This window comes from Cheilinus undulatus, linkage group 7 (genome assembly GCF_018320785.1).
Source record: "Cheilinus undulatus linkage group 7, ASM1832078v1, whole genome shotgun sequence".
Taxonomy (NCBI): domain Eukaryota; kingdom Metazoa; phylum Chordata; class Actinopteri; order Labriformes; family Labridae; genus Cheilinus; species Cheilinus undulatus.
Window position 1 is genome coordinate 6,396,526 of NC_054871.1, and position 26,779 is coordinate 6,423,304.

At 40.1% G+C, this 26,779-nt stretch overlaps 1 protein-coding gene across 1 annotated transcript in view; it reads right to left on the reverse strand.

Annotated features, from left to right (window-relative positions):
• gmds (GDP-mannose 4,6-dehydratase) overlaps positions 1-26,779 on the reverse strand; it is a 263,448-nt gene that overhangs the window by 62,548 nt on the left and 174,121 nt on the right. The window contains exons 8-9 of the mRNA XM_041791584.1: positions 5,725-5,843; positions 3,052-3,148 (exon numbers count right to left, since the gene is read on the reverse strand). Of these exons, the coding sequence (XP_041647518.1) occupies positions 3,052-3,148; positions 5,725-5,843 (216 nt within the window). The remainder of the gene's footprint in view (positions 1-3,051; positions 3,149-5,724; positions 5,844-26,779) is intronic.

A 26,779-nucleotide genomic window follows, 5' to 3' on the forward strand; every position in this document is an offset into this window, starting at 1 on the left:
CATCCTGATTTTAATCCTCTAAAAAAGTGCATGCAAAGTCCTGCACACTGTGTAACTGTGCAAATACATCCACAACAACCGGAAAAATGGGTTTTAACTAATAGAGAGCCCTCACTCCTTACAAGTTCTATCAATATTTCCACTCATTGCCGATATATATTTGTGAAACAACATTTTTCTCTCTTTTGGTTAAGAGTATGACTGTTAATCATTCGTTTTCTGTACCTTTAATATCATAAATCATTAGGATGATGATGATTGTTGATGAAATGTTGCTTTTTTAAACCTGTAGATAGTGTTTAGCCATTTGTCTGCAATTTTTAAGAATCCACATTTAAAAAATGCCCAATCTCGGGTGTCTACACAGCAAAAACTAGAGTGGTAAATTCTCAGTGTTAAACATCTCAGTGTTGATTTTAACACTCAGAGTGTTATTTTAACTCTATTCAGAGTAAATGGTCTTCAGTGTTGGAGTTACTTGACTGTGTAAATGCACCAGTGTTACTCCAACACTGTAGTGTCAATTGATCCAAGCCCCGCCTACTGCATTTCAAATCCAGGGGACAGAGTTTTCCCATCATGCCTTTGTGCAGTATGTATAGATGTGTTTTACATGTTTTAGATGTATTTAGATGTTTAGTTGTGTTTAAATGTTGCCTGTTGTATAGGGATCACTGCTGGGATTCACTTGCACATGTTTCTTGAATTATCTTGAGTTCTTAAGTTTTTGATGTTTAATACTTTTGCACCATGAGTACAGTTGTCTGCTAGGTTGATTACTTCCTTACTGTAGAAATGGCTTTCTTAAAACAATGGAGAGAGTGCAGTCTGTCAACTCAGAGCATGTTCTAGCTCTCTGTCTGCCTCATTGCTCTATGATTGCCATAAAATTCCTCACATTGCTTCAGTTATACAACATGAGGTGGCAATCAATGATATTGGATGTACCTGATTTAAATTTTTTGAGTGACTTGCATGTCTCATATCTTGTTATTAATAGATAATATTCTACACCCACTGGAGTTAATTTTAATACACTCATTAGTGTTATCACACCAGAGTTACATGTAGTCCAGGAGAGTTGATTTTTTTAACACTGACACTAGTGTACTTTCTACTGGATTACTTTCAACACTACTCGGTGTTCACCAGTGTAAATTTTTAACACCATACAGTGTTGGAGTAACACTGGTTCAGTGTAAACAAAAAGTAGCACTTTGAAAAGTGTTAAATTAACACTCAAAAGTGTGGACACATATAAACACTTTTCTAGTGTTAGATTTAACACTCTCAGTGTTAATCTAACACTGGCGATTTTGCTGTGTAGGACATTTTTGAAGTTTCAGTGGTATCAAATAAGTTTCAATGTGGTTGGATTTTTACTAGAAGCCATGTAAAGTTGAATTTTTTACTGTAAAAAATGCTGCGATGGCATTTAGCTAAAAACTATCAAGATGTGACTTTTGGTCCACATTGCCCCCCCCCCACTCACACATCTGCACAGCAAACACACAACCTCTCTTGCACCTTAACTGCAAATAAACACAATAGTGAAGGGGTCTGAGTCAGCTGGATTCTGAATGCACACACACTTGATGACAGGTATTTCCACTTCAGGAGAGTCACAATGCTGAGCTGTGAGCTCGGTGTCAGTCTCTTCCTGTCTGAAGGGGTCAGATGTTAAACACTCTTCAGTCTCTTTAAGCTGTGCCTCAAAAATAAAGAGACGGTGAAACAGAGCAGTGAAATCACCTGCTGTAACCGAACCATGGCCGTCTTATAATCCCTCACATCTTCACTCTCTGAGCTACAAACCTTCCCAGTGGTAAAAACTGCTGATTATTCTCATTCAATCACAGATCCAGGGTTAAAACCACAAATGAATGAAGAGACATGCACAAAGAATACAGGCCCAGGTGTGCGACCGCCGCTTCTATCGGCTCAGCAGTCATTCAGCGCAGCCTTCATGCTAATCCTCCGCCATCACTCAACTGGATCTCAGCTCTAATCTCGCCAGGGCCAGAGCTCAGCAGAGAGACGCTCCTGGCTTTAAACTGAGAACCTGACGGCTAATCTCGGCCACAACACCCCTTGGTAACTCTACACTGCCCTGGGGGTGCAGCCACAATATCCCAGGGGCCACGGCGATGAGAGAAGACTGTCTGAATATCAGAGACACTTCTCACTTAAAGAGGAGTGGAGGGATAAAATGATGGCTCTTTTAGGGTTTTGATGCCTGCAGCTTTTAGAAACAGGCACATTTCAGATTGTTGGCTAATTAAACACACCCTAACTTAAAGTTTGGAGACTTTTTCTCAGGATACGAGCACTCATTCAATACCAACGGGCAGGATGCAGTTAGTCTTAAAGAGGCAGACTGGCCTGTTTCCAGCAGTTTAAAAGTATACAATAAGCAGTCTGAGGCTGTCAGCTGGACCCCTTATGGCTGATAAGTGTATGGACCCAGACACAATGACCGGCGATCTGATACATGCAGGGAAAACATGCTACATTCATGCTAAGGTCAGGGATATAGAACAGGAAACATGCATATCATGAGTTACATAGAACTATATGGATTGCATATTATTTAAGTAGCCCAATACACCCTGAAGCAGTAGCTGAAGGATGTTGATAGGGTTGTATTCATGGCTGTTACACCGCACAGAAAGCATGACCAGAAAAAAGTGAAGAAAATACTAAAGTTTTGTGGAAACTAACTTTTTTGGATAAAAGCAATCCTATGCATATCTGGGGAAATAAAATTCCCTATATCAACCTAGAACATGACTTATAGTGTTCATTTTGGTTTTTTTAGCATAAGTAGGCAAAAAAATGTTTAAAACTATGGTAAGCAATTCATTTTTACTTTTCCTTCTTAGCTTGGGAAGGTACTGCATACACACAGAAATCCAAAAAGATAATTCTTTCATTGAAAGATGAAGCCTCCTAATGAAGCTAATGACAAACTACAGTCAGATGTGCATTTCATTCAGACATTAGGTGAAAGTTATGGCTGACTGCTGGAATCACAGGAAAAAGCTGACTTACCACTTCAGTAGGACGGAAGTATTTTGGGTCAACATTCACATGCACCACCCCGGTCTCCTTACAACGGCCGACCTCCTGCTCATCCTTTCCTTCCCACCTGCAGAGACACAAATCTTAGCTGGATGAAAGAAAAGGACAAACTTCCCACAGCTGTTGGTTCTTCAAATCCTTGTCTTTTTTGTAGAGTTTGTTTCTTTAATACCTTAGACAGACACAACATGTCACCTTTGTCTTTTCTGACATCAAAATAGTCTCAAACAAGCCCTCACCAACATGTCAGTGTGAGAGGGGAAGTGAATGAGAGGAGATGTCTAGAATGTGGCTTTAAGAGGAGAATAAAGCAAGTTAAAAGTACATTTTGAACAACGCTGTTCTGAAAAATTCATGAAAATTAAATTTGAAAAGGGGGATATTTTTTCATATTTAAACAAATGGAAAGATAGATGTACTTTATCGATACCAAACCTGGAACTTCCAGTGTTACAGCAGCCTGTTATTATGAAAGTAAAGCTGCAGAAGAATAAATAAGCTGTAAATTACACCAGTAAATATGGAGAAAAAATATACATAAATATTTACAGATATTTAGCTTAGCATCACTGATAAAGTCTCAAATAAAGCAAATAAAACTCAAAAAAGACTAAAAAAAAAATCTCTACAAAAATTCTGTCTATCATAAACTGACATGTAAACATACTTTGCCTGGAGGTGGAAAAGTACATTTACAAAACATGTAAACCACAGATGTAAATGTCCAGATGGATAATAAATAGATTTTTATGCAGTCAAGCAATATAGCACTTTATAGTGCAAATACAGTGTTTGTAAGGTAACATGATCCTTTGCATAAAAAATTCAAGTTAAAAAAAGTCTCAAAAAACACAAAAACTCGAAACTCTCATAATGTAATGTGTCCATGTGACAAGCAGTTTCCTTGCACTCCATGTACAGTGACAACAGTTGTCTAAGCAGACAGCCTAGGATCAAGTCCAACCCAAAGCTCCTTCCCTTTGGTCATTCTCCACTCCTCGACTTCCTTCTTTCTCTACTGTCAATCAAATAAAGGTATAAAAGCTCCAGAACAGACCTAAAATAATTTGATGTGGAAGTAAATCTTATCATTTAAAAGTGGCCATTTGCAATGCATCTGTGAATATTACGCTTATTTTATTACCCTTTCAGTAAGAAATAACCTTTAAATGCTACATTTACGACATCAGCATTCAGAAAAGTCACACCAAGAATTTAATCTTTCTATTGCTGGGTTTAAACTTGTGTCTGGAGTGCTATTATTGCTCACAGACTCCTGAATATGTTTGTTTCCATGTTGAGCTGAGACCGGAGAAACGATCCACAGTATTCAACAGAGTGACATTTTAATGTCAAAGGTAAACGCTGCTCTTTAAGATGCTAAATTTTGATCAGATCTACCAGCACACTTTTTAAAGCTCATTTTTTGGGCTTTTGCCTTCATTAAATAGGAAAGCTGAAGAGGGACAGGAAACATGGGGAGAGAGAGCAGGAAAAAAAAATGCACCACACATCACCAGGACTGGGACTTGATCCTGCAACCATTGAGGACCCCAGACTCTGACCATGCTGCTCCACCATGTGAGCTAAACTGGCATCCAGTTCACATTTAATATCAGGTGCATACTAAACTTTATATTAATGGGATGTCGTTAGGTTCAGACTAGTTATGTTCCTAGGGGACTGAAATTAGAATTGTGTTTAATGGACAAGCCCAAAGTTTGGTGTACACTCTGGAAACAGTCATAACTGAGTACCATCTACTTAAGAAGGAATCATGGGGCAGTGGGGTGGTTGGCAGAATGTGGCCAATTATAGCTGTGCTGGAACCCAAAGGAAGGAAAGCTTTCTGGGGCCCAGCTGCCACTTAGGGGCCTATGTAGGTTTGTAAAGATAGCTTCAGTTATCTGTAAATGTACAAACTTGTACCCATATTTTCTAGACCAAAATAGTGCTAAACTGAGCTGTTCCAATAAGATGCTACCACTGTTCTTTACATCTGTGGTTTTCAACCTGGGGATCAGGACCCCCTTGGGGGTCGCAAAACACTGGAAGGGGGTCACCAGATGCCTTCCAAAAAATAAAGAATATTTTTAAATAATTTCAAATTGTGTATTTTTTGCTGAAATCAATGTGATATTTAAAAAAATCCTTAAAATGTAAGTCTGCACATGACATGCATGGCTGTGTTCAGCTATTCTTCAACCATCCTCAGGTACAGTGGGGTCCCCGGTCTCTGGCACTTTTATTGGGGGGGGTTGCGGGCTGAAAAGTTTGAGAACCCCTGCTTAACATGACAGGTAAAACAGCATGGTCATAGCCATTAGCTGGAGCTACAGTAGTTGTTTGTGATGAATGTCTGTGTTACAGTTTAGATGGAACATTTGACCAGGACTGGTGGCCTGAACTGATAACATATCCAGATGCCAACAAATAAATCTGGTGCCACCTACTGAGGGACTAGGCATTCAATCACTTAGCAAGCTAAAGGCACTGTTTCTAGATTAGACCATGTCATAAGTGAGGAATGATAGCAGGCTAATTCATTGAGAAGTGTCTGGTAGGATTACTAAAACATGAAATCAACATGTAAACCATCTAAGCATTCTGTAAAAGGATTATTTCTTTGTGTTGGTTACTCACACTATGGTCTTCCCCACATGTGCGAAGGCCTTCTCCACAAACTCCCTCACGCTGTGCACCTCCCCGGTAGCTATGACAAAATCCTCCGGCTCCTCCTGCTGCAGCATCAGCCACATGGCCTGAAAGAGACACAGAGAGAGAGACAGAAGGGTTAAACCTCACAGAGATCACAAACACAGGTCAGTCCTCTGCACTCGATGCTGCCAAGCTCGATCCTGACAGACAGGAAGTGAACCTGCGACCTCTGAGCGGGGCATTCGCCTGTACCTCTGTCCTGACGTCACCGCAAAGGCTCATGGGACAGTTACCGTGGGAAAGAAGGACACAGGACTCCCAAAGGCCTACTTTAATGCTGGCACACGCAGAAATACGCACGTGGCTATAACTGCACATTCACCTTTACGTGATCAGATATGCACACAGTTGTCACGGTCAAACACGTTAAAACGGTTAAAGAGAAGTTAAACAGCTCCAGCTCTGACGTGTTCACTATTTCTAACTACACAGAGCAGGCACTATTATTATTATTAGCCTATATACCCCAGTGAAAGCTGATATTCTGAGTCCCTTAATGGACCCAGTACTATATTAAACAGGCAGTGAGGGCGTCTGCGTGGTTTCATAATATTTATGGTGAACAAGAGCCAGCAGGTCAGAGCTGCTGACCTCCGGCACGTCTGGCCTGATTAGGAGAGACTCCCAGGGACATGAGGACAGACAGAAAGACAGGAAAATGCTAACTTTGTGCATTAACTCATAAAATCAGGACATAGCATTCATACAAAAGTCTGACAAAATGATCCCACTCCCAGTTTGTTATTAAGCTGAGTTCACAGGTCCCTTAAGAAACGCAAGCTCACAGCTGCATGTGTACTGACAATGAGAAAAAAAGAACTTATGTTACTCCTATATTAGCTTTTTTTGTGCATGCTCTTGAAAAATCTAAGAATTTATATCCTGTCTACACATTTACATGCACATATTTTTCACAAAGCTACTTGTGCAGTATTATGCCTTTTAAAAAATTATGCATTGAGAATGCAAGTCTGCAGTCTTCAAAAGTAGTATGGGAGCTAGAGCATTTAATTTTAAACCCTGTTTTCTTTGGAATCATCTTCATAGCAGGGTCCAGAGGCAGACATCTTAAGTAAGAAGAGCAGGATTTAAACTCTTTTTGATACAGCTCAAAGTGCAGGCTCAGGCTTGGACCAGCTATCTGTGCTGCTGTAGGCCTACCCGTAAAATCAACATAGTCTGTATCGCTGTGGTTTTGCTCCGACTGACGGCAGGGGTCAAGTCTGCCAGATCCATTTCTGGATCCAGTGGGTACAGCCCAGAGCAGCAGGAGATCTGAGCTGACAAAATCATGGGAGAACTACGATTTCATGCAAAACTCTTCAAAATCATGATAGCAACTGAGTCCCAAGTAAGAGGAGCATGGAAACAAAAAGTTACTTTGCTGTTCATTTAGATATTTTTCTGTGATTTTTTCTTATTTCATTGGTGAGTACAATAGGATATCCAAAGTTGTGTTTTCTGTGTTTTTTCTACTTTGAAAATTAGCTTCTCTTGTCCATTTTTTGGTGCACATTACCTTCTGACCCTCTGACAGACCTGCGGCTTGTACAAGCGGCTGGGACATGAAGTTTATATTGTGATGAGATTTACTACTGGGAGTCTTTGCATTGTATTCTTTTTTTAAAATGACAGCTTTTTCCTTTTTGGAAAAATTTACTCTACATGGATTCATGTGTGCTGGAAGTGGGCTCTGCAGAAAGCAGACTAGGCAGCTTTCTAGAACAGAACAGAGAAGAGCGTGGCTTCTGGCACGCACCAAAGATTGATCATGGTGCAGGCTGTAGAATCACAAAGATTGACTAGAAAGCAAGATTTGCGACAGAGTGTAAGGCACATTTGAGGAATCTGAGGGTGGGACTGCAGAGGGTTTTGTGCCGTCTCTTCTTTCTTCAACTGTATGCATTCATGTCTGTATGCATCTATTTAAATAACTTAATATCTTCCCCAAAGCTTTTGTGCACCCTTGTCAGATCCTGTGTACTGCTGTTGCTGATGATTGTTGCAATTATGGCAATTATCTTGAATCATAATGCTAAGCGTCATTACAGTAATAACATCATTATTTTAAACGGCATTGTTATTATAATTGTAGGTTATTATTATAGTTGTTAAGTAATAACTTTTTAAAATGCAACTTTCAAAATCAGAGTGACATCAACCTACGCAGGCAGATAATGTTAGTGCCATTATTTGTCTTAATGTCTCTGCCTGTCTATTCAAGCAGTTGGCAACTGAATTCTAGGTTAAACTGTTAATAACCAACTAGTTATGTTGATCCTGACAACAGTGGCACCAGGCATTCATTCATTAAGGCGTGCATCCTTAGTCTAAATATGCATAAACATGAAGGTATGAAATAATTTGCACATTATATTTTGTCTTAAAGAGGTCAAAACTAATCCAGGTGACAGAAAAAGTTCTGTATTTTTAAACTTGTGTGCTGATTGAGTTGGGGTATAAGCAACTCCCTGCTCCTGAAACACACCCACACACTGAGACGTAAAAACACACACTCCAGCAGTGGTGGAATGCTCCTCCTCAGGGAGGCCAGGCCATCCTATCTCAGGATCGTTCTGGGTCACCTGACCGCTCAGCGCTGATGGCTCCCCTGAGCCTGACCTCTCACCCCGCGGCCCCTGATGAACACACCAGATTCTCACACGGCTACACGAGCCAATAATAGCACCTTGATGTGTGAGTGACAGCCCGACAAACGAATCCAAGCACGTCTCCACTGCTAGGGAACCATCAGAGTCTGTGTTTCCAATTGTTTCCACATTTAGTGGATGTTAAAGTGAGGAGAACTGAATTATCTAAAGAACATTGTCTATCTGTCATTTTAGGTAAAGAGAGGGTCTGTTGCATATTTCTGTTAATAAACAAAATTGATGTAAACATGCAGTGTAAGTGTCAAACAATGTTGACAGTTGAAAGTGTGCCTTAATAGTGAGACAGTGATCATCTTTGTGTGACTGCATTAGAAGCAAAGATTCTTACATCACTCTAACAGTTTCTTAGTTAAAACCAGGTCTCATTTACGGACCTAACTGTCAGGTTAAAGTTAATTTAAGTCTGAAATAGAGGTTTCTATCTTTGCATTCTTTTTGTCAATATTTCTGCATGTTCTCTCAAAGCTTATAGCCACTGTTGATGCTAAGGCAAGAGCTATGCTTGCTGCTAATGACACGAGCACGGACGCATCATGGCTGCTACGCATCCCCAAGCATGAGTTTGATGTGTCATCTGTGCATGCCCTCAAAAACAAGGATGCAAGATGCAGTGAACAGGTGTACCCTCTCTATAGAGACAAACACATCTGTCACACTGGGACAGACAATTCTGTTTAAGAAAGTGATTTTTAAACCTGCAGGAATGATGCAATTAAGATTGTGTTTTGTGATTGTGCAAAGTGGTGACATTCATTTAAATGTGTTTGTGGCTGAGTTTGTATTAGTTTAATTTTTCTTTAAATACATATCTGATGAGAAGAGATGCATGAAACTTCGTAGGGTGGATATCTGAAATTTCCAAACTCATTTAAGTTTATACTGACACATACACACCTCTTTTAATTTTGAAGAACACCAAGTGTCTTTTGTGCAAATAGAGAGTCAAGCAGAGCTGAGAAAGGAGGGGGCTTTTGTGGCTGTTTGTTTGTGGCTTCATTAAAAATGTTCAAGACTTGTGTTGGGCCTCCCTCTCAGTCTGTACCATCAGCAAAGATCTTAGGGTGGGTGCTAGGCTTTGTCTGCTCTGAGGCTGCCAAAATATTTGCAAATATTGACAAAAAAAAAAAATTAAGCAGTTATTAAGTAGTTTATATGAAGGTCTCTTGATAAGAAAAGTGTGCATAGGTCTTTTTGAGGGTTTTATCAGTAAACAATTAAAATCCATTTTGATTTTTGACTACAGTGTGTTACTTTCTATTCTCTATTGGGTCCTGGAGGGCTCCACTTTTCTTTTGTTGGGGGGGGGGGGGTTTACAAGGAAAACTGTTTGGAGAACACTGACATACAGGTATGGTGGGAGTCTCCAGTCTCTAGCAGCGTTATTTTGGGCTAAAAAGTTTGGGAACCCCTGCTTTAGGCAACTATCTTTGCTGTATGGTACACTTGTATACATTTAAGATTTATAGGCTGTATTTAGAAGAAATTTGAATATATCTGCCAATACCGATATGTCAACTTTTTAAGCTAATTTTAAGCCAGAAAGACTGTGAATCCTTACTCATGAGGATATTTTGACATAATATTAAAAACAGACGAAGGCTAATTCATGAAAACTGTGTTTTTTGTTACAACACCCACAAATGCAGTTGTAACAAAAGACACCAGGTAATATAGTCACTAAGTAAACCAATACACCACCAGTCATCAGTCTGTGCTGATCTGATGCTACTATTGATTATGGATGGTAATATTATGTTAGCTCTGATCTTAGAACTAACATAAGAGTAGCCAACTCCAGTGTTTCCATATTTGTATTCTACATCCCACACATCAGGTAGCTGTATACGACCTGAGCTTTCTCGTGTGCTCTCTGGTGGTGTCCTCCAATATGTGTTTCTTAAAGGCAGGTATATGTACAAGAACCTTCATGATACAGCCTGACATAATGCAAAGGTAACTCATAAGTCATATGTTTGAGCTGGGAATCACATCTTATCTGGGATGACCACATCCCAGTGACCATGAATTGGCAATTCGGGGAACTGAAGGTCCTCCGAAATTCTGCATCGGAATTCCAACTTCAGAGGAAGATGGAGTTGACATATCAGACTGGCATCCCAGAGTTCCTGGGCCGTGCACTGTAACACTGGCATATCTCAGTCTGTACCATCAGTAAGGTGATGAGGTCAATCCTCCAGACAGCCAATCAGACTAGATGGGACAGGACTTGGTATCAAAGAAGACATGCCTGAGAGATGATCATAGAGAAAGTTGTGGGAAAGAAGGTCATGCTGTTGCAGCTGAGCGAGACAATGAAAACATAAAGACTGACCAAGAATATCATGAGTAATATTTCCAAAAGCAAAGCTCAGCTCATCTCAGCTGATGTTGAGCTGGCTTCCAGTAAGACAAAACAAGCAATTTACAAACTAATGTTGGTTCTCTTGCCATCAATTTTGCGATCAAATATGTCAAGCTAAAAAATAGCCAATATTAATAAAAATGATCTTAAGTTGCAGCCTGATGTATTACACTACAATATTTATCTGAACATAAACAAATTTAGCCTGAGAATTTAATCAAAGGTGAGTTCACATTCTGCCGTTTTTAAATATTTCCCTCCAGGACGTGAGCGGGATTATTTATCACTGTAAATGGTGAAATATCAAACACTGACATCTACACCATAATACTGTTTTGATCAACTGACTGGCTGATTATTTGAACTTGTAATGAAGCTTTCCCTGGTCCCGCCGACCTCGCTGATGAATGCGAGCCCTGCAGTAGACTGGATGGCTGTGATGACGGGCTTTGGGAACGCGGTTCGGCTTCTCTTGCAGCCAGAGAAAATGTTTACGGCAGGAGCTGAGTGATACGGCCTGTGCTGAGTCTAAACCAGGAAATGTGATAAATAATATGTTGTGTATTTTGCAGCTCAGGGTAATGGGAATCAAGCTAAGGGAAATCAGAACTACTCAGAGATAACATTTAAGAGGAGAATACTGGCTCTCTGCAAAGATTCCTGCATTTAACTCTCCCTTCTTCTCCTCCTCTTTTTACCTTTTACCCCCTTTTTTCCCGTCTCTCCTCCCTCCCTCAGGATCGCTCTGCTTCATTAGCTATCTGATAAACAGCTCAGAGGTTCAGGCCTTCACACTGAACCCGCACCTTCCTGTTCACATGGCCACAGGATGACCCCCATCACACACTCGGCACTCGACTCCAGCTAAGAGACGCACACTGACCCCTGCAACCACCCACAACCTCTTCACCTGAGTTATACTCTGACACACACACTCAGGGGGAAACCTAGGGACCAGAGTTCAAACTCTCAGTTTAGTTCACAGACTGGGAAGAGTCTCTAAGAAGCATCCCTGAGATTCTGAGAGGAACATTTAGAAAGCTGTAGTAGCTTGATGTCTTAATACCACCTTTGTTAAATCAAACATTGACATGTAGTTCTATTTCGGATAGACACCCCTAAAATACACACCCAAATTAAAAACCCAAAATTTGCAGCTGGCCTTTTATTGAGGAAAAATGTGAACAAACTGCTGCACTGTGAAAAGAAGTTTAGTTTTTACGCTGACATCATAAAGTTGATATGACACTCTGTCCCGCATCCGAGCGTGGTTGCATTCACATCTCCCCCAATCGTGCCACCGCCCCAAGTGGGCCTAGGCCCGGTGCCTGGTGCCCGGGCGCAATTCATTTGCATTCACACTACCAAAACGAACCAGACTTTGGGCTCAAGTGCACTCGGATCCGGGACTGGGTCCCTAGTGTGAAAGCACCCTTAGACATTTTAGCCATCTTTAACAGGAGATCACTGTTATAACATCTTAACACACAGGCAGTAGTGCTGCTGCTAGAATCAGACCAACAATCTCAGGGCATTCATGAGCTCATTACACAGCACAGTCCCGATGTGGTAAATTAAAGCAATACTGCCCATTCCTAGTTGGGTCTTTACATAATAATGCAGCACCAGGATGCTTTTAGATCTATTATTGGGGTGTATTCAGATGGAACAGTAGATAGAGTCAGAAACTGAGAAAAGGGATAGAGGGGAGAGTCTTCAGTAGCCCAGCAGCACTGAGGAATGGGGCATGAGGGTCAACAAAAACATGGTTTATGTGGAGTTAAGTTGAAAGTTCAAAAAGCCTTTGTAATACTGGCATTTTCTTTAAGCAGAGCATGACTAAAAATGTAACAATTTTTGGCTGTTTGCAGAAAGTTAAAGGAGAAGTATGTGGTGAAGGAACCGGCACACTGTTGTTGAATTAAAAAAATGCAGGCTGTTTCAAAATACAAACCATAACTATATGGACTGGTGTCTGAACTACACTATTTGGCATTAACAAATATCAGAGAAATCTGAACCCAACAATAACAATAAGTGGTGCTTTTGATCTAACATATATGCATGCAGTGAAATGAGTGCATCTAGGAAGGGGCAAATAAGTAGGGTCTTCAATGCCCCAGCCTGTGGGCCAGGGAGAGAGATAATGGGGGATGATATGCTGGAAAAGACAGGCTGGATTTAAACCAGGGCTGCCAGTTTTGAGGACCACAGCTTCTGTAGCTGAGGCACCTGGACATCACCACTCGGCTACTGGTGCCCTGGATTTAATTAAGGCAATAAGATTGAAAAAAAATTCAACATCAGCCCAGAAAGTCCCTTGACAGACACAAAATATACAACACACAAAAACAACAACAGACAGCATAATGAGAGTTATAGTAATTACTACACAACAGTTTAGACACAGATTAATGAGAATAAAATGCTTTTGAAAAAAATACAGTTGAAAGTCCATACCTCAAGTCTGAGGAGCCCTGCAGCAACTATGATCTATTTAACTGTACTGTTGTGTTAAAACAGTGCTGAGATTCCTAATTGCATTAAGCAGAACAGAGCAGCTGCTCTTCAGAAATCTGAGTTTGCATCTTTGTGTAGAAAATAGAAAGTGTCTCTTTAAAACAGTAGGAGTTTTCACGGTTTCAGCATTCAGCTGTGGGCTTTTTTTGTTGAAAGTGTATTATATTTAATCCTTTCCATATGTCTCAGTCCGAATGAGCACTGATAGAGCAGAACCAAAGGCTGCGGGAAAATCCCTGGTACAAACCGACGGCAGCCTGCTGACTCAGAATCTTCTGCGTAGGTCACACAGTGCACTCTCACCACGCTGATACCCACGGCTGCAAATACGCCGCTGCAGGCCATGAACTCTCAGAGCTAAATTCTACTTACTGATGCTTTTACAGAGCTGCATGTGCAAATAAATGGAGGGAATATTTTTGCTTAAAGACACTTTAGTAAGGTGGATGTTTTCCGGCAGGCTAATCAGGACCTCCCTCTCTACATCCAGCGATCTGTGTCTGCTCACCTCCCTCCTATCATCCCAGGCTGCAGCAGCCCCTTGGTCCTCCGTCCCCTGCCGCCTGACTACAGCTGACATGTGGAATGGCTCACAGCAAACACTTAATGGAGCTGCTATTACGACTGCACAAAGTCATCAGGCCCAATCACAGCCTGCTAATGCCATTAACCCTGGGGTTTCACACACATGAACTCAAACGACTGCGTGGAGACACTCGGATCCACATGTGGGCAAATGCACAAAACATACACACCGTCTGCTTCAACCACATGTGCTAAAATATGATAAAGCTGCGTTTACATTCATCCGAAACACACTCAGGGATTAAATCAAATTCTGTCACACATAAATACCGAGCTAAACCATCCAGAACTGTTATAGTTTCCATAAACATGTCTCAAACTATAGTTAGTCTCCTCTGAGTTCACCAAAATGCACTAAATTTATTCACCATACATCTAGAAGCAATCCCACCTGGACTGGGATGCGAATGAGCCACACCCTTTCTACTGGAAACCATCTGGCTTAAAGGGGACATATTATGCAAAAATTTACTTTTTCAGGCTTTTCTAAGAAAAAAATTTAAATTTAATTTAAAAAAATGTGTGCCCCTGGCCTGTCCACAATCCCCCCGAGAATCAGAAAAATCCAATCCTTCCACCGTCTTTCTCCACCTTTCAGAAAATGTGTGCTGAAACAAGCCATTCTCAGATTTTCCCCTCATGATGTCATGTGGGGAGTAAGCCCCGCCCCCAGGCTCGGTTGGCCCTTCCTGCTTGGAAGAAAGTTCCGCCCTCCTCTCTTGATCAGCTGAGAGGAGGATCAGAGCCGTTTCTCAATTCAAAGTTCACAAGTTCGAACTTGCATTCTCTGGAAGTTCAGACTTGGCAAGTTCGTTCCAGAGTCTGGACTTCAGGGGTACGGGAGTCCGCCGAACGATCGTACTACTATTGGAACAGCAGCGGACTTTGCTAGCGTCCCCTTCTATGTACCTACACGTCAAATCCGGCTGTCCCGTTGCTAGCGTTTTTTAAAAACACCGACATCGTCCATTTTGAATTTATCAAGGATGAATTTTATCCAACTCAGCCAACGTTTCTGGGTTTCAAACACAATTCTATCACAAACAAGCAATGTATTCATATTTTTACACGGCAGCAACGGTTACTTAAAATTGTGTGACTTTTCCTCCGCCATTGTTTGAGTTTTCTTCTAGACGGCGCGAACTGCATTGTGGGATTGTAACTGTGAAAAGTCTGCTCAAGTTACGTCCAGCAGCAGACTTGGTAAAAGGGGCGGGGCAAGTCCACATCCGGGTACTTCAACCAAACTTGTTTCGATGCAGACTTTGAACTGGAACAGAACTTTGGCTTTGATTGATGACGTATCACAAGTCCGTAAGTCCAGAAGTACGCTGAAGTATGCATATTGAGAAACAGCTCAGGAGAGCCACATCCATTGAGCCACATCAGCTTCCTGAGAGGGGCGGAGTCAGGGGCGGGGTCAGACAGCTCAATAACATTTAAAGCCACAGACACAGAAACAGCTCGTTCTGAGCAGGGCTCAGACAGAGGGTTTTTTTAGACATGCATAAATACAATACCGGAGTGTTTTTTACTCAACAGACTTTACAGGCATGTTTTGGAGACCTCTGAGAACAATAAAAACATGTCTTAAAAGGGTAAAATATGTCCCCTTTAAGGAAGCAAGACAGAAATGCAAAGTAAAGGCATGAAACCATATTTCATCTTATTAATTAATTGGATAGGAGCTTTAAATCAAATTAAACCAAAACTTGTTCACCCTCACCTGATTGCTGTGGTTGTTATATACCTACTGTATTATTTATGTTCTTGTTTGGATTGATATTTCTACTTTACAATGACATTTAACTAAAAAACTAATGAAAACTAATAAAGATATACATATTTTTCAGCTAAAGAGATTAAAACATCTTGTTTCCTAAGAATACGTCAATATTTAATCATTACTATTTGTGAAAATCCTACAGAAGATCAAATAGAATATTCATGTAATGTCTTTGAACTCATCACTGTGTATAAACATGAGTAAATACCTCTTGTAAAATTCATTCATTTCAATTTATTTTGAAAAAAGGCCTCTATGTGACATATTTTTTCCACTTAATCCACTCCTGCAACTAAATTGTAGATTATAATAGAACAAAATTAAATCAATATTGATGCCTGTTTATGATCCAGACACAAACAAAACCATTAGATAGAATGTTTGCCAAATGCATGACTAAAACAGATACATTTTAGGCATGCAGGGCGCTAAAGACTTGTCACAGGCCCTGGTGTTATGCAAGGACATCCACAGCACATCCTTCAGATGCAGTTTGTTTTGGGGGGTCTCCCAGATGGTACAGAGGTTCTGTCTGCACAATGATCTCTTCAGTGAAATCCAAAACATCAGTTCAGTCACACAACTCACATCCTCAGATCCTACATGTGGATGCTGGGGTAGAGGTGGGTTTAAAGCCAGAGCAGCAGAGTAAAACTTGCTGCTCTAACAGACCGCCAAACTGTGAGGACGTTTGTCAGGTGATTGGATAATAATGCATGACAGGTGTGAAATCAGTGCAGCTCAGTTGTCTAAACTAGCTTGCAGATTCCATCTGTACTATCTATCTTCCCCTATGTGGAGTTTGTAATCCGCTACTGTTGTCAGTATGATAGTTTATTTACTTAGCAGTGTACCACAGTGTCAAAAATGCATGATAATGACTTAATGAGGGAGTGGAACCAAAAGGCTATCAGATCACTCCGGTAAAGTGGCCGCTTGCAATACACAATGAGTCAAATTTAAATCATGGCATGGCTGTATATGATGGGTGATGGTAGTGGCTGCAAATGCAGTAATGCAGTTTCATCCTGGTTTATTTGTTGCACTGATATACTGGATTCAGCCAACCTTTTCGATGAAGAAAAGGGTATTAAAAATACATCTTATGCACTGAATTTTATGGTAAAATTGATACGACTGTCATTGCTGCAAAGCACTGATGGTGTCAGGTAAATATCTTATAAGTGTGCAGCCAAAACAGCTTTTTGCATTGTAAGCTGCACATTAAATGTGTAAAATAAAGAAGAATGAGCTTTTTCAAGAAAACTGTACTTACACATGTACAGGACAAATCTGTTCAAACATACATTGTCCTAATTTGTCCACAAGGGGCACCAAAATTCACACTATGTGAATGTCTCTTACAGGAGCTTTAAAATAAAGGTCTTAAAGTTATAAAAATGGAAAGTCATGTTTATGCCAAGAATGAATTTAAGTTTCAGCTCCTCAATATGAACATTGATGCCAGCTTTAATATCTTCTTGTTTAAAACCAGCTGAGTGAGTGTTACCAACTGTGATGCTGCTGGTAAACATCTAAATGCATTCTCAGAGTTTAGCGCTGCGCTTTCTGGAGACGCTGCAGCTTCATGTCTCCCCTCTGGAGCTCGAGGAGAGCTGGCTTTTCCACATCATTACCAGCTTAAGAGGTTCTCAGCTCTGTTCCACAACATGCTTGCACAGCTGCCAGACAAGAATGTTAAAGCCTGAAAAATAAGAAGAAAAGTGCTCTTATTTTGGCAGGAGCTGGAGGGAAGCCTTGAATCGGAGCAGACGCAGCCCTTTCGCCGCTCCCCGCCCCGCCTCATACCTCCGATAATGAGATTAATGACCAGCACTCACAGCTGTGATACGACACAGTCGTGTGGATATTCACATACAGATCAACGTCACATCTGGACCGGAGCTGTGTCTCACTCATGTACGTCATACCTTGGTGTTATCAGTTGGTCTTTAGGGAACCACATCCATCACTACCTCACTGATGCTCTGACAATCATCAGCAGCCATCTTGTTCTAGATTAGGCAAATAGGATTGAAATTACAACTGCAGAATGACCTGGACTCCACATCTGATACCACGGAGAGGACAGATAACCTTCACCTACCTATAAATAACTTAAAATTCTGCACTTTGATATTTATAGAGTAATTATTAGCAAAGAGAATGACTAAGCTCACAAGTTATTTCCTCTAAGTCTACTCACAGATCTACTGATTCTTTTTTTAGTTCAAGTATGAGTGTAAATGCATACTTGTAGTTATGCAGCCGATTTGTTATTATTTTTATACTAATTCAACAGCACAGTGTACAGCATAATGCAAGTTATCCTGTGAGGATGCTGCAAGAGACAAGATGCTCTCTTGTGTGCAATATGTGACATGCATGTTTCTTTGACATAAATTATTCGGATAATGTTCATAGTTTGTCCTACATTTGTATTGCTAATTCTTTATTTTTACAGTCCTGAATATAATGTGTTAATTAAATTAACACATTATATTCAGAAAAATGTATATTCAATTATATTCTTTCTAATGTATTTTAAAGTGTCTAATATATTTGTTTAAAAATACATTATTTTTCAATTTCATGTTTTTACTTTTTTTTAACTGATAAATTTACTTTTCTCACATTGTGAGCCTTTAAACTTATCTTTTAACTTTTAAAATTTCAAAATCATTTATCATCAGTGCTTTTTTTTTTTTTTACATTTCATTACCTTTGAAAGAAGATTGACAATTTGACCCTGATAGGCCCTCAGATTAGACCTGAATCCAGAACATAGCCCCTGCTGTGATTGAGTTTGAAACCCCTGCTCTAATGTCTAAGGGTCCACCATTATTGCTTCTTCAGGGTCAGAACCAATACCATTATTAGTAAGTTCTTAGACAGGTAACTAATATTTAAAATAAATATGCATGTGCAGTAAAAATGAGGCTTATTAAGTTTCTGTAATTTAATCTTAAGATTTACAACGTGTGATAGAGCATAAAGCTGTCATTGAATAAAGCTTTAACATGTTATGGACATGTAAATGGATTAACATTTTACATGGGACCCTTTTCAGCAAGTTGCAGTGAATTCCTTGGTGACAAAATGTGACAGAAACTCCATGAGACTGTTTTAACAAATTTGTTTTTCCTGTCTCATTAAGGTCCAAACTTTTTTTCATTAAATGAATATGATTGGTCAAAGATGCTGTAAATTTGGGTTGCAATGTCTCATTCAGGAGCTGATGGTGGGTCCTGAGGCTTCACCAGTTGGGAACCGTGGTGTTAATCAATAACACAAGTGCTCCAATTTTTGCCAAAGAAAAAGAATGCAAAACCACAGTTTAACATCTAACATCTGTTAGAAGAAAAATTATTGCATTCAAGATCTTACTTATATAACAGAAAAAATTTAATATTTGAAAGCAAAATTGCATTCCAGAATAACGCATTTTACAACTGGATTAAAACTACTGATACACTGATGGGCCTTTAATATAATAGCCAAATCATTCAGTCATCATTTGGCTATTAAAATCAAGGCTTTCAATATTTCCTTCCTCATTTTTCATGTTTTAAAAGCCTGGTTTCTTCTCTTTTTAGTGTTGGCTTAGTGTGTTGAAAAGCTACTTTTGGCAGTTGTGTGATGGAATCAGAATACAAATAACATTTTTAATTACATTTTTTCCTATAATTTGATTAATTCAAATCAATTTAAAAATGACAGTCTTACAAGTGAGTCTTAATGAAGGGAAGAATTGAATGAAAATAAAATATGGAAGTTAGAAAGGACCATCTAGACATGAGTTACAACAGCGAGTCTATGTGTAATACAACCCTTTTAACATATTTGATAGATGGGATCAATTGAGATGAATAAAGGAAATAGCGCGCAATTGATTACAATTAATGTTCTAATCCATTGGCAGTGCTAAATTCTATATATCTATATTCTTACATATTTATTATATTTTATTTCATATTTTAGGGATGCAAAACTTCTCAGTATTATATCAGCATCAGCAGACTTAACTTAAAAAAGTTAGTTATTGGTATCAGCAGATATGAACATTTCTTCCAATATTTACAACTGATATTTTAGGCTGAACCAACAGACCGACATCAGCTGATGTCTTTCTCTTTATTCATCATCATTCCATGTACTTTAAAGTGTGTTTTAAGGACTGAAATGTGTTCATTTGATCTTCCTCAAAATTTAAATTCCATGTCTTAAGGACTAAAGATTTAGGTCAGAACTACATTTAAATATCACTACCAATATCAATGCCTAAATTATGTTGTGCACATGCAGTTGTGTAAGAATGCAGTATCATGCATGTCAAATATATCCATCACCATACATGCTTTTATGCAACTGCATGAATTTTCCTTTATGCTATTTGAACTATACTTATATATCTTTTATATTTCATTTACTCTTTCCATTCTACAGGCTGTCTTTCTCAGACAGCCCAATTATTTTTCACACACTAGGGGTGGCAGTCAGAGAGACAAGACATCATAAATCTTTATTAGAGAGGCTGCTTTATGGCCAATATTTAACATTCTTTTACATTTCTATCCACAGACTGATTAGATATTTATACGTATAACAAAACAAAAATGCACTTAGAAAAGGATTAACTGAAAATATTAACTTTATACGAAAAACCAAATATCACTATATGGATGTGATAAGACTTCTCTCAATGTTTGCATCGCTTTATATGAGGTTTAAATGTCGTTCAATACATAAACAAATATATAAGTAGAAAAAAAATGCAATAGAACTTACCATATGATCTAGTCTGGCACTGAGTCAAAGCTTTACAAAAATATGTGCATGGTATCAGGCAGGAATTTCATCCTTAAATGCAAATTTTCATCAACACAAAGACAACTTCAGACTGATTTTATGTGAATTCCTATTGTGAGTTTAGTTAAATCAACGCTGCTGTGATTGATCCTCCAGCAGCAACAACAGAGCCGTGTTGTCTCACTATCATGAACATTTTTCTGTGATGAACTCATACACCATCACTTTCTGGCAGTCTCTCTGCGGTATCTTCCCCCTGAGGGGTTTCAAGAGCACTTTAAAGGAATATCAAAGTTTATTTATCTTCTCCTTTAATCTTTTATCTGATATATTATTTATATAAAAAAGTCAGGGTATTGTCATTCGTGTTTAGTCGAATCTTTTGGAAACATCAGCCAACCAATCCTGAAGCTCCCAGAGAGAGAAGGCGGGGCCAGGGCTGCCTGTATCACAGAGACAGTTTACATTTAGAGCCATCTGACAGGTGGTATGTTTGTCACCTGATCTAAGAGTGTGTAGATACACACCGTGTCTGTGTGTGTGTTCAACAGCATTCCATAACAGCGCAGGATAATCCCAAACATGGGATTAGAGAAGAATGGACATGTCTGACAGTTTCCTGTGAAACTCTGTGCTCAAAGGATCCCTTTGTTCTTTGAACGTTGTCACTGATGAACACAACACACACCTAGTCGTACACTCACCCCACACCAGAGTGTGTAAGTCCATGAAGTGACGTCTCATCTCACATAACGTCTCTGCGGCAGTGCCAACACAACACTAACACATAAACCGTCTGAGTGTAAACATTGTGACACAGCTGAGATGAGGAGACGGTTTCACACACGTCTGAGGGATCGGCTCTCTCTGATGTGGTGTCTGACTGAAGTTTAGTATTACAACTCCTCACAGTAGAAAATGGACAAAAACACATCCCTATCAGGTACAACAACTACCCTTAAACCTCTGAAACAAGATCAGATTAGTCAAAATATTAAAGACAGAGAGTTCTCTTACATATAAATGCCTGCATTTTTAACTTTTATGTGGAATTTTGAATTTACAGCAGCAGCACCATAATCAAACCAGGGGCTGGTAAAAGTACTAGAAAAACAGAATTTTTCATTAAGGTAATAACTGCATGAACTCTTTGATTTTTTGAGGACATAGTTGTGGAATATTTGTAAATATTATCCACTTAAGCCAAGTGTTAACTGTGGAGTTTTAGGGAGACCCTTGCATGCATCACTATGAGCAAAAATGAGTTTAGAAATATTGGCCTTATTGGATTTCAGCAACAATCCAACTTTATCCCTGCATGCCAGATTTTAAGTCATTTGTTGTTGATCCTTGTGCACGCTGACTGTCACTGAAACTTTGTCGTCTGAATAGGGAACTTTCCTGAAAAACAGAAATGGTTCCAATTCCACTTTCTGTGTCTCGTTTTTGTGTAAATGTAGCTCAAGACCACGTCACAGAGCCTCTCAGTCTGAGGTCCAGTGACTAACGCCTGCCGCTCATTAAAAACCATTTAAACGAATCTCAGCTTCACTCAATGAGCCAACACCCTTTCAGCAGGCAGCACGAGGGTCCTGATACAATTTGGCATTAAGAAGAAATGGAGACTGGTGGGCTTACATTCCTGACGTTCCTGAGTTTCATCAAAGGAGTTTTATTTTCCAACATATTTTATGTAACTTAACTCAGTTATGTTGGAGTCCTCCTCTCATATAAGGTCAGAACATTTCATTTTCTGTCCGCCTGCGTCCCATAATCCCTCATGGTCTTGTAGTGAGTCAGTAAAAGGCAGGGGTGGATATTTGGCAACTCTAAGAAGCAGACCAGAGCAAACCAGGAACAAATTTGATTAAACTGGGCCAGACCTAATAGCTAGACTCTGAGGATTTCAGGCCATATTTGAAGCAAATAGAGTGATTTCCCAGCTCTACTCTTCAGAATAAAACAAAGATTCACAATCAGCCTCTTTAAGTCTATGTCTACACATATATATTCACTCACATGCTCACGCAAAGTGAGCTAACTTTCCCAGGCTCCACCTCAGGGAGCTCACATCATCCAAATGGCAGCGTAGGAGCTGTGATTTTTCGCAGAAGTGCTTTTTTTCCTGTGCAGAGACCCCTATTTTTAGAGATGTCTGAAATTATTAAACCCCCTCCTCTTCACCCACACTCACATTCTCCTCCTCCTTGTCTCCCCTCTGACCCTCCTTCCCCTCTCCTCTCCCCTCTCTTGTTGTGCTTTGACCAAAAAAGTCAGAGACTGCAGCGTTTTTCCTCAGACTGTCTGGACGTGGAGCTGAAGACAGACAGGGCTATATTTACGGTCTGACTTCACCCTGAACACACACATTCAGAGACTCGTGCTAGCGTTGCTGTAACATGGTCGCCGATGACGCAGAGGCGACCACACCTTGGCGTTTGTCTCTTTTGCTCTGACCATGTTCTGCTGGCCGAGTCTCATGGCGCGGTGAACCTCAGAGGATGCTCTTCACGGACAACGGTGGCCCGTTACCCCAACGAGGTCATGCAGTCTGACAGACGAGGGAGATTTCAGTCAGTCATTGTGAAGCCAAAACATCTTATTCACACAGTTCTGCTCCCAAAACGCTCCCTGAAGTATTCTAAATCAAGACTGTAAGAGGGAGAGACGACTTAAAAAAACACAACAGCTCAAAGAGATTTACCCACTGGAGATCTAAACTAAATACCAGTGTTGTCTAGAGAAAAAAATGTTAGATTTTATGTGTAATCGGTGAATTTGTAGCATGAAAACACAAAGCAGATCATCTATAAGCAACCAGCCATCATTTATTGTTTTATTTATCTTACTGGCATTGTTCAGCTCGTGCAAAAGCTTTGTTGCCCTCACGTGATCCAACTCGGCCTCCAACCTGATCTGATCTCCAATAAGCCACAATAACGGATTCACCCGTGGCTTCACAAAGCTTTAACGTATTCATTCATGAAGAACAATGAGAAATTGTTGCAGCTACAACAGAGCCTTTTCATTTTAATACCGCATAGACAAAGTACTTGATCATCTTGTTTTGAGGGATTAGAAAAACAAACAGAAAGGATTGACTCTTTGGAGCATCTTTCAACAGCAGGAATCTCTCAGCTCACAAGCTTTCAACCACAACAATACGGCTTTGTTTACGGAGAGGAAAAGTGAAGTTAGGGAGATTGTTACACACTGAAAGATGTTGATTCTTTCCTGGAACGGGACTTTTGTGAAAAACAGGCAACAGAGCTTCCTCCATTGAGGCAAACAGGGTTATCCTGATGAACTTCTTGTGATGATTTCCAAAGTTTGTGTAGCTGTTTTTATCAAATATCAGTTTTTTTTGACACCGATGCTCAGCAAACAAACAAATAAAGCTGGCAGTTCCCTGTTCGATTTCAAGCCAACTACATACAAGTCGGTGGAATGTCTGCTCACCCTGTGCTGCTGAATCCTTTACAATGCATGACCAATGCTCACAATGTATTTGCTCACAATATAAGGTCCAATGGTCGGCCATGACCTGAGTGCTCACATGAGAGTGGGAAATTACCATCTGCCACCAGCCAAATGTAAGTATATTTGAGCCAGTGTCAGGTGAATCTGCTCAACCTACCAGCCACCGGGGCGGGTCAATAAAAGTGGTTTTGTTACAGTACACATGAACTAAATCCTGGCTTTCTGCTTATTCTGACTTAAGGTCGTAATACACCGGGTCCATTATTTTCGTATGCGTTTTTTTACAGACCCGTAATCCGAAAAAATGTCATGCACTTGGACCTTGCACACTGAGTTCGATGCATTTTTATTCGCCTTCACTGCGAAAATTCGTAGAATGTGGCAAAATTTTTCGTACTGTGAGCCTGCATCTCTGCCACTCCTTTAAAATCTCACTTGATCCATCCTGACAGAGCCAAGTTGGAGAGACGGAGAGAAACTTCTTAATTCAGTCTCTGTTATGACCTGTGAGTAGGCTACAAACTTATGCCTTTATCCGTTATATTTCTGTGGTTTATATCCATAATAAATGAGCAAACTTTGGTGTTCAATATGTAGTTTCAGTGCGAGACAGACAGAGAGAGAGAGGAGGAGTCAGGCAGGGTGAGTGAGCGAGGAGGAAGTAGCGGACACTGTTTTGAATCATCAGTCACCCATTTAGATGACTTGAACCGATGCGAAATTTCGCGTTTTTGAAAAGAAAACAACTCACTCCTGTTCTTTGTTTCCTTTTAACGAAGAACGAAGAAATGTTGTCAAGTTCTGATAAAACTGGCGCTTTAGCAGCATCCATGCTAATGTCTTCTGCCATAATTGTTGGCCTCTTGTTCCTGCTTGCTTACATCACGACTCTGCCTTGCCTGAAATTACCGCCCCTTGTCGCTGATTGGTCCTGTCACTTTCTAACCTGAACAGTTCAGATGGGAGCTTTGCAAAATGGATTCGCCAGTGAGAAACAAGGAAACGGGTCTATCCAACTGCTTTGCAAGGGTTAGTATTTTAGGATATCTAGGTCCTGATTTCTCATTAAGGAGGTGATGTGGGGTCCTGAGGATAGGATGAGATCCACTGATCTAGCGTGTGCGTGACTAGGAATAATATATTTAAGTTATTTTAATATGGTAAGTTTGTGGTCTGCCTTGTTTTTATAACCAGTTAAGAATTGAAATTTTTTTGTTTGGGACCCAAAAGTGGGTCACAGCTGTTTCCAGTGGGTGATGAATATGGGCAATGGTAAAAAAAAACATATATACGTATAATTTAAGTTATGTTGAAAATTGGATGATAACAAATCGTATAGATGTCTGCCCTTCTGTAACAATGCACTTTTTAGAAAAGTGTTATATCCTGTTTATTTGTTCAATAATAATTTACTCCATTCAATGTCCAAATTGCCTTATTTATCACTAAATACATTTAAGTGGTTGACATTTTTAAACTGGGTGGCCATTTCTCATAAGGAGGTGGTCGTGGGTCCTGATAACCGACCAGTTGAGAACCACTGGTATAGTGAGAAGCTAGTCTTAGACAAGAATATGTTGGTCCCACCTTAAAGTTTAGAATAAAAGCAGCTCTACAGCAGAATAGCACAATAATATCTCTTATGGATCATGTAAATATGCAGACAGATATAACTGTCCAAAAAGAAAACAAAAGCTCCTTCACCCACCTAAATCTGACGTTCATGCCATCCATCATGCCTGCACTCATTTCTTTGATATTATCAGCGTGTTTGTTCATCTAAACATAGCCGCATGCGCGGGGAAGTCCACACAGTCACACAGACACACACTTGAACTCCACTGTGACCTCTGGCTGGATGAACAGTGAGTCCACAGTAAACAATTTTTCCATGTTTTCACCAGAGGAAGGGAAGGGGTCCAATAAAGACTGTCATTCACTATTTAACCCTGAGAGGCATACTGCTAGCTCAGACGGCCATGCCCGCTCACACATCCAGAGGTCGGGCCCCAGTCCACACTCTGCGGACAGAGTTGCTGATTCTCTGAGCTCGCTGATAGCGTCATTTTTACACCGTGAGAACATGAGAAACACTTTTCTCAAAGGAGCTCTCTCATTTGCTGTGGGTGTGTTTCCATTTTTGGGGGGAAAGGGGGAACAGGAACACACACAGATAGCAGCAGAGTTAGTTAAATATAGCAGCTACGGGCTAGTCTGTCATAGCTGGGGTATGAATAGGCAGCATAAAGGGGCTACAGAGGATGTGAGAGGTGTTCAAAATAGTTGCCTCTGATTTTCAGGACTTTATTTAACATACTGTACACACCCAAACTCTCACATACTTATGTAGAGAACATACATACACCCCGGGCTGTCAGAGAGGAGGTATCGATATCCGACAGATGAGTGATGCAGAGCCAGAAAAGCACTTTATTTATTTAGACCTCTTTGAAAAGACAGGAAGGAAAACAAACATGAGCAGGAGGAGGAGAACGATTTAAACATTACCTCTCGATTTAAAAGACCCCCTGACTGTTTAGATTTACTTATACATTTCTCATGTTGCACCACAAACTGCCTGCAGGATGTAATATCACAGCTCTAACTGCACAGAGAGGGAAATATCTGCAGAGTGATGGAGGACACGCACAGCCAATAAGTGAATGGAGGACGCTGACATGGGGAGGAAAAGGGTAAATGCATTTCCTGTTGCAACAAATTGGCACTGTGTCAAAAAAACAACAACCAAATATTGAGTGAGTTATG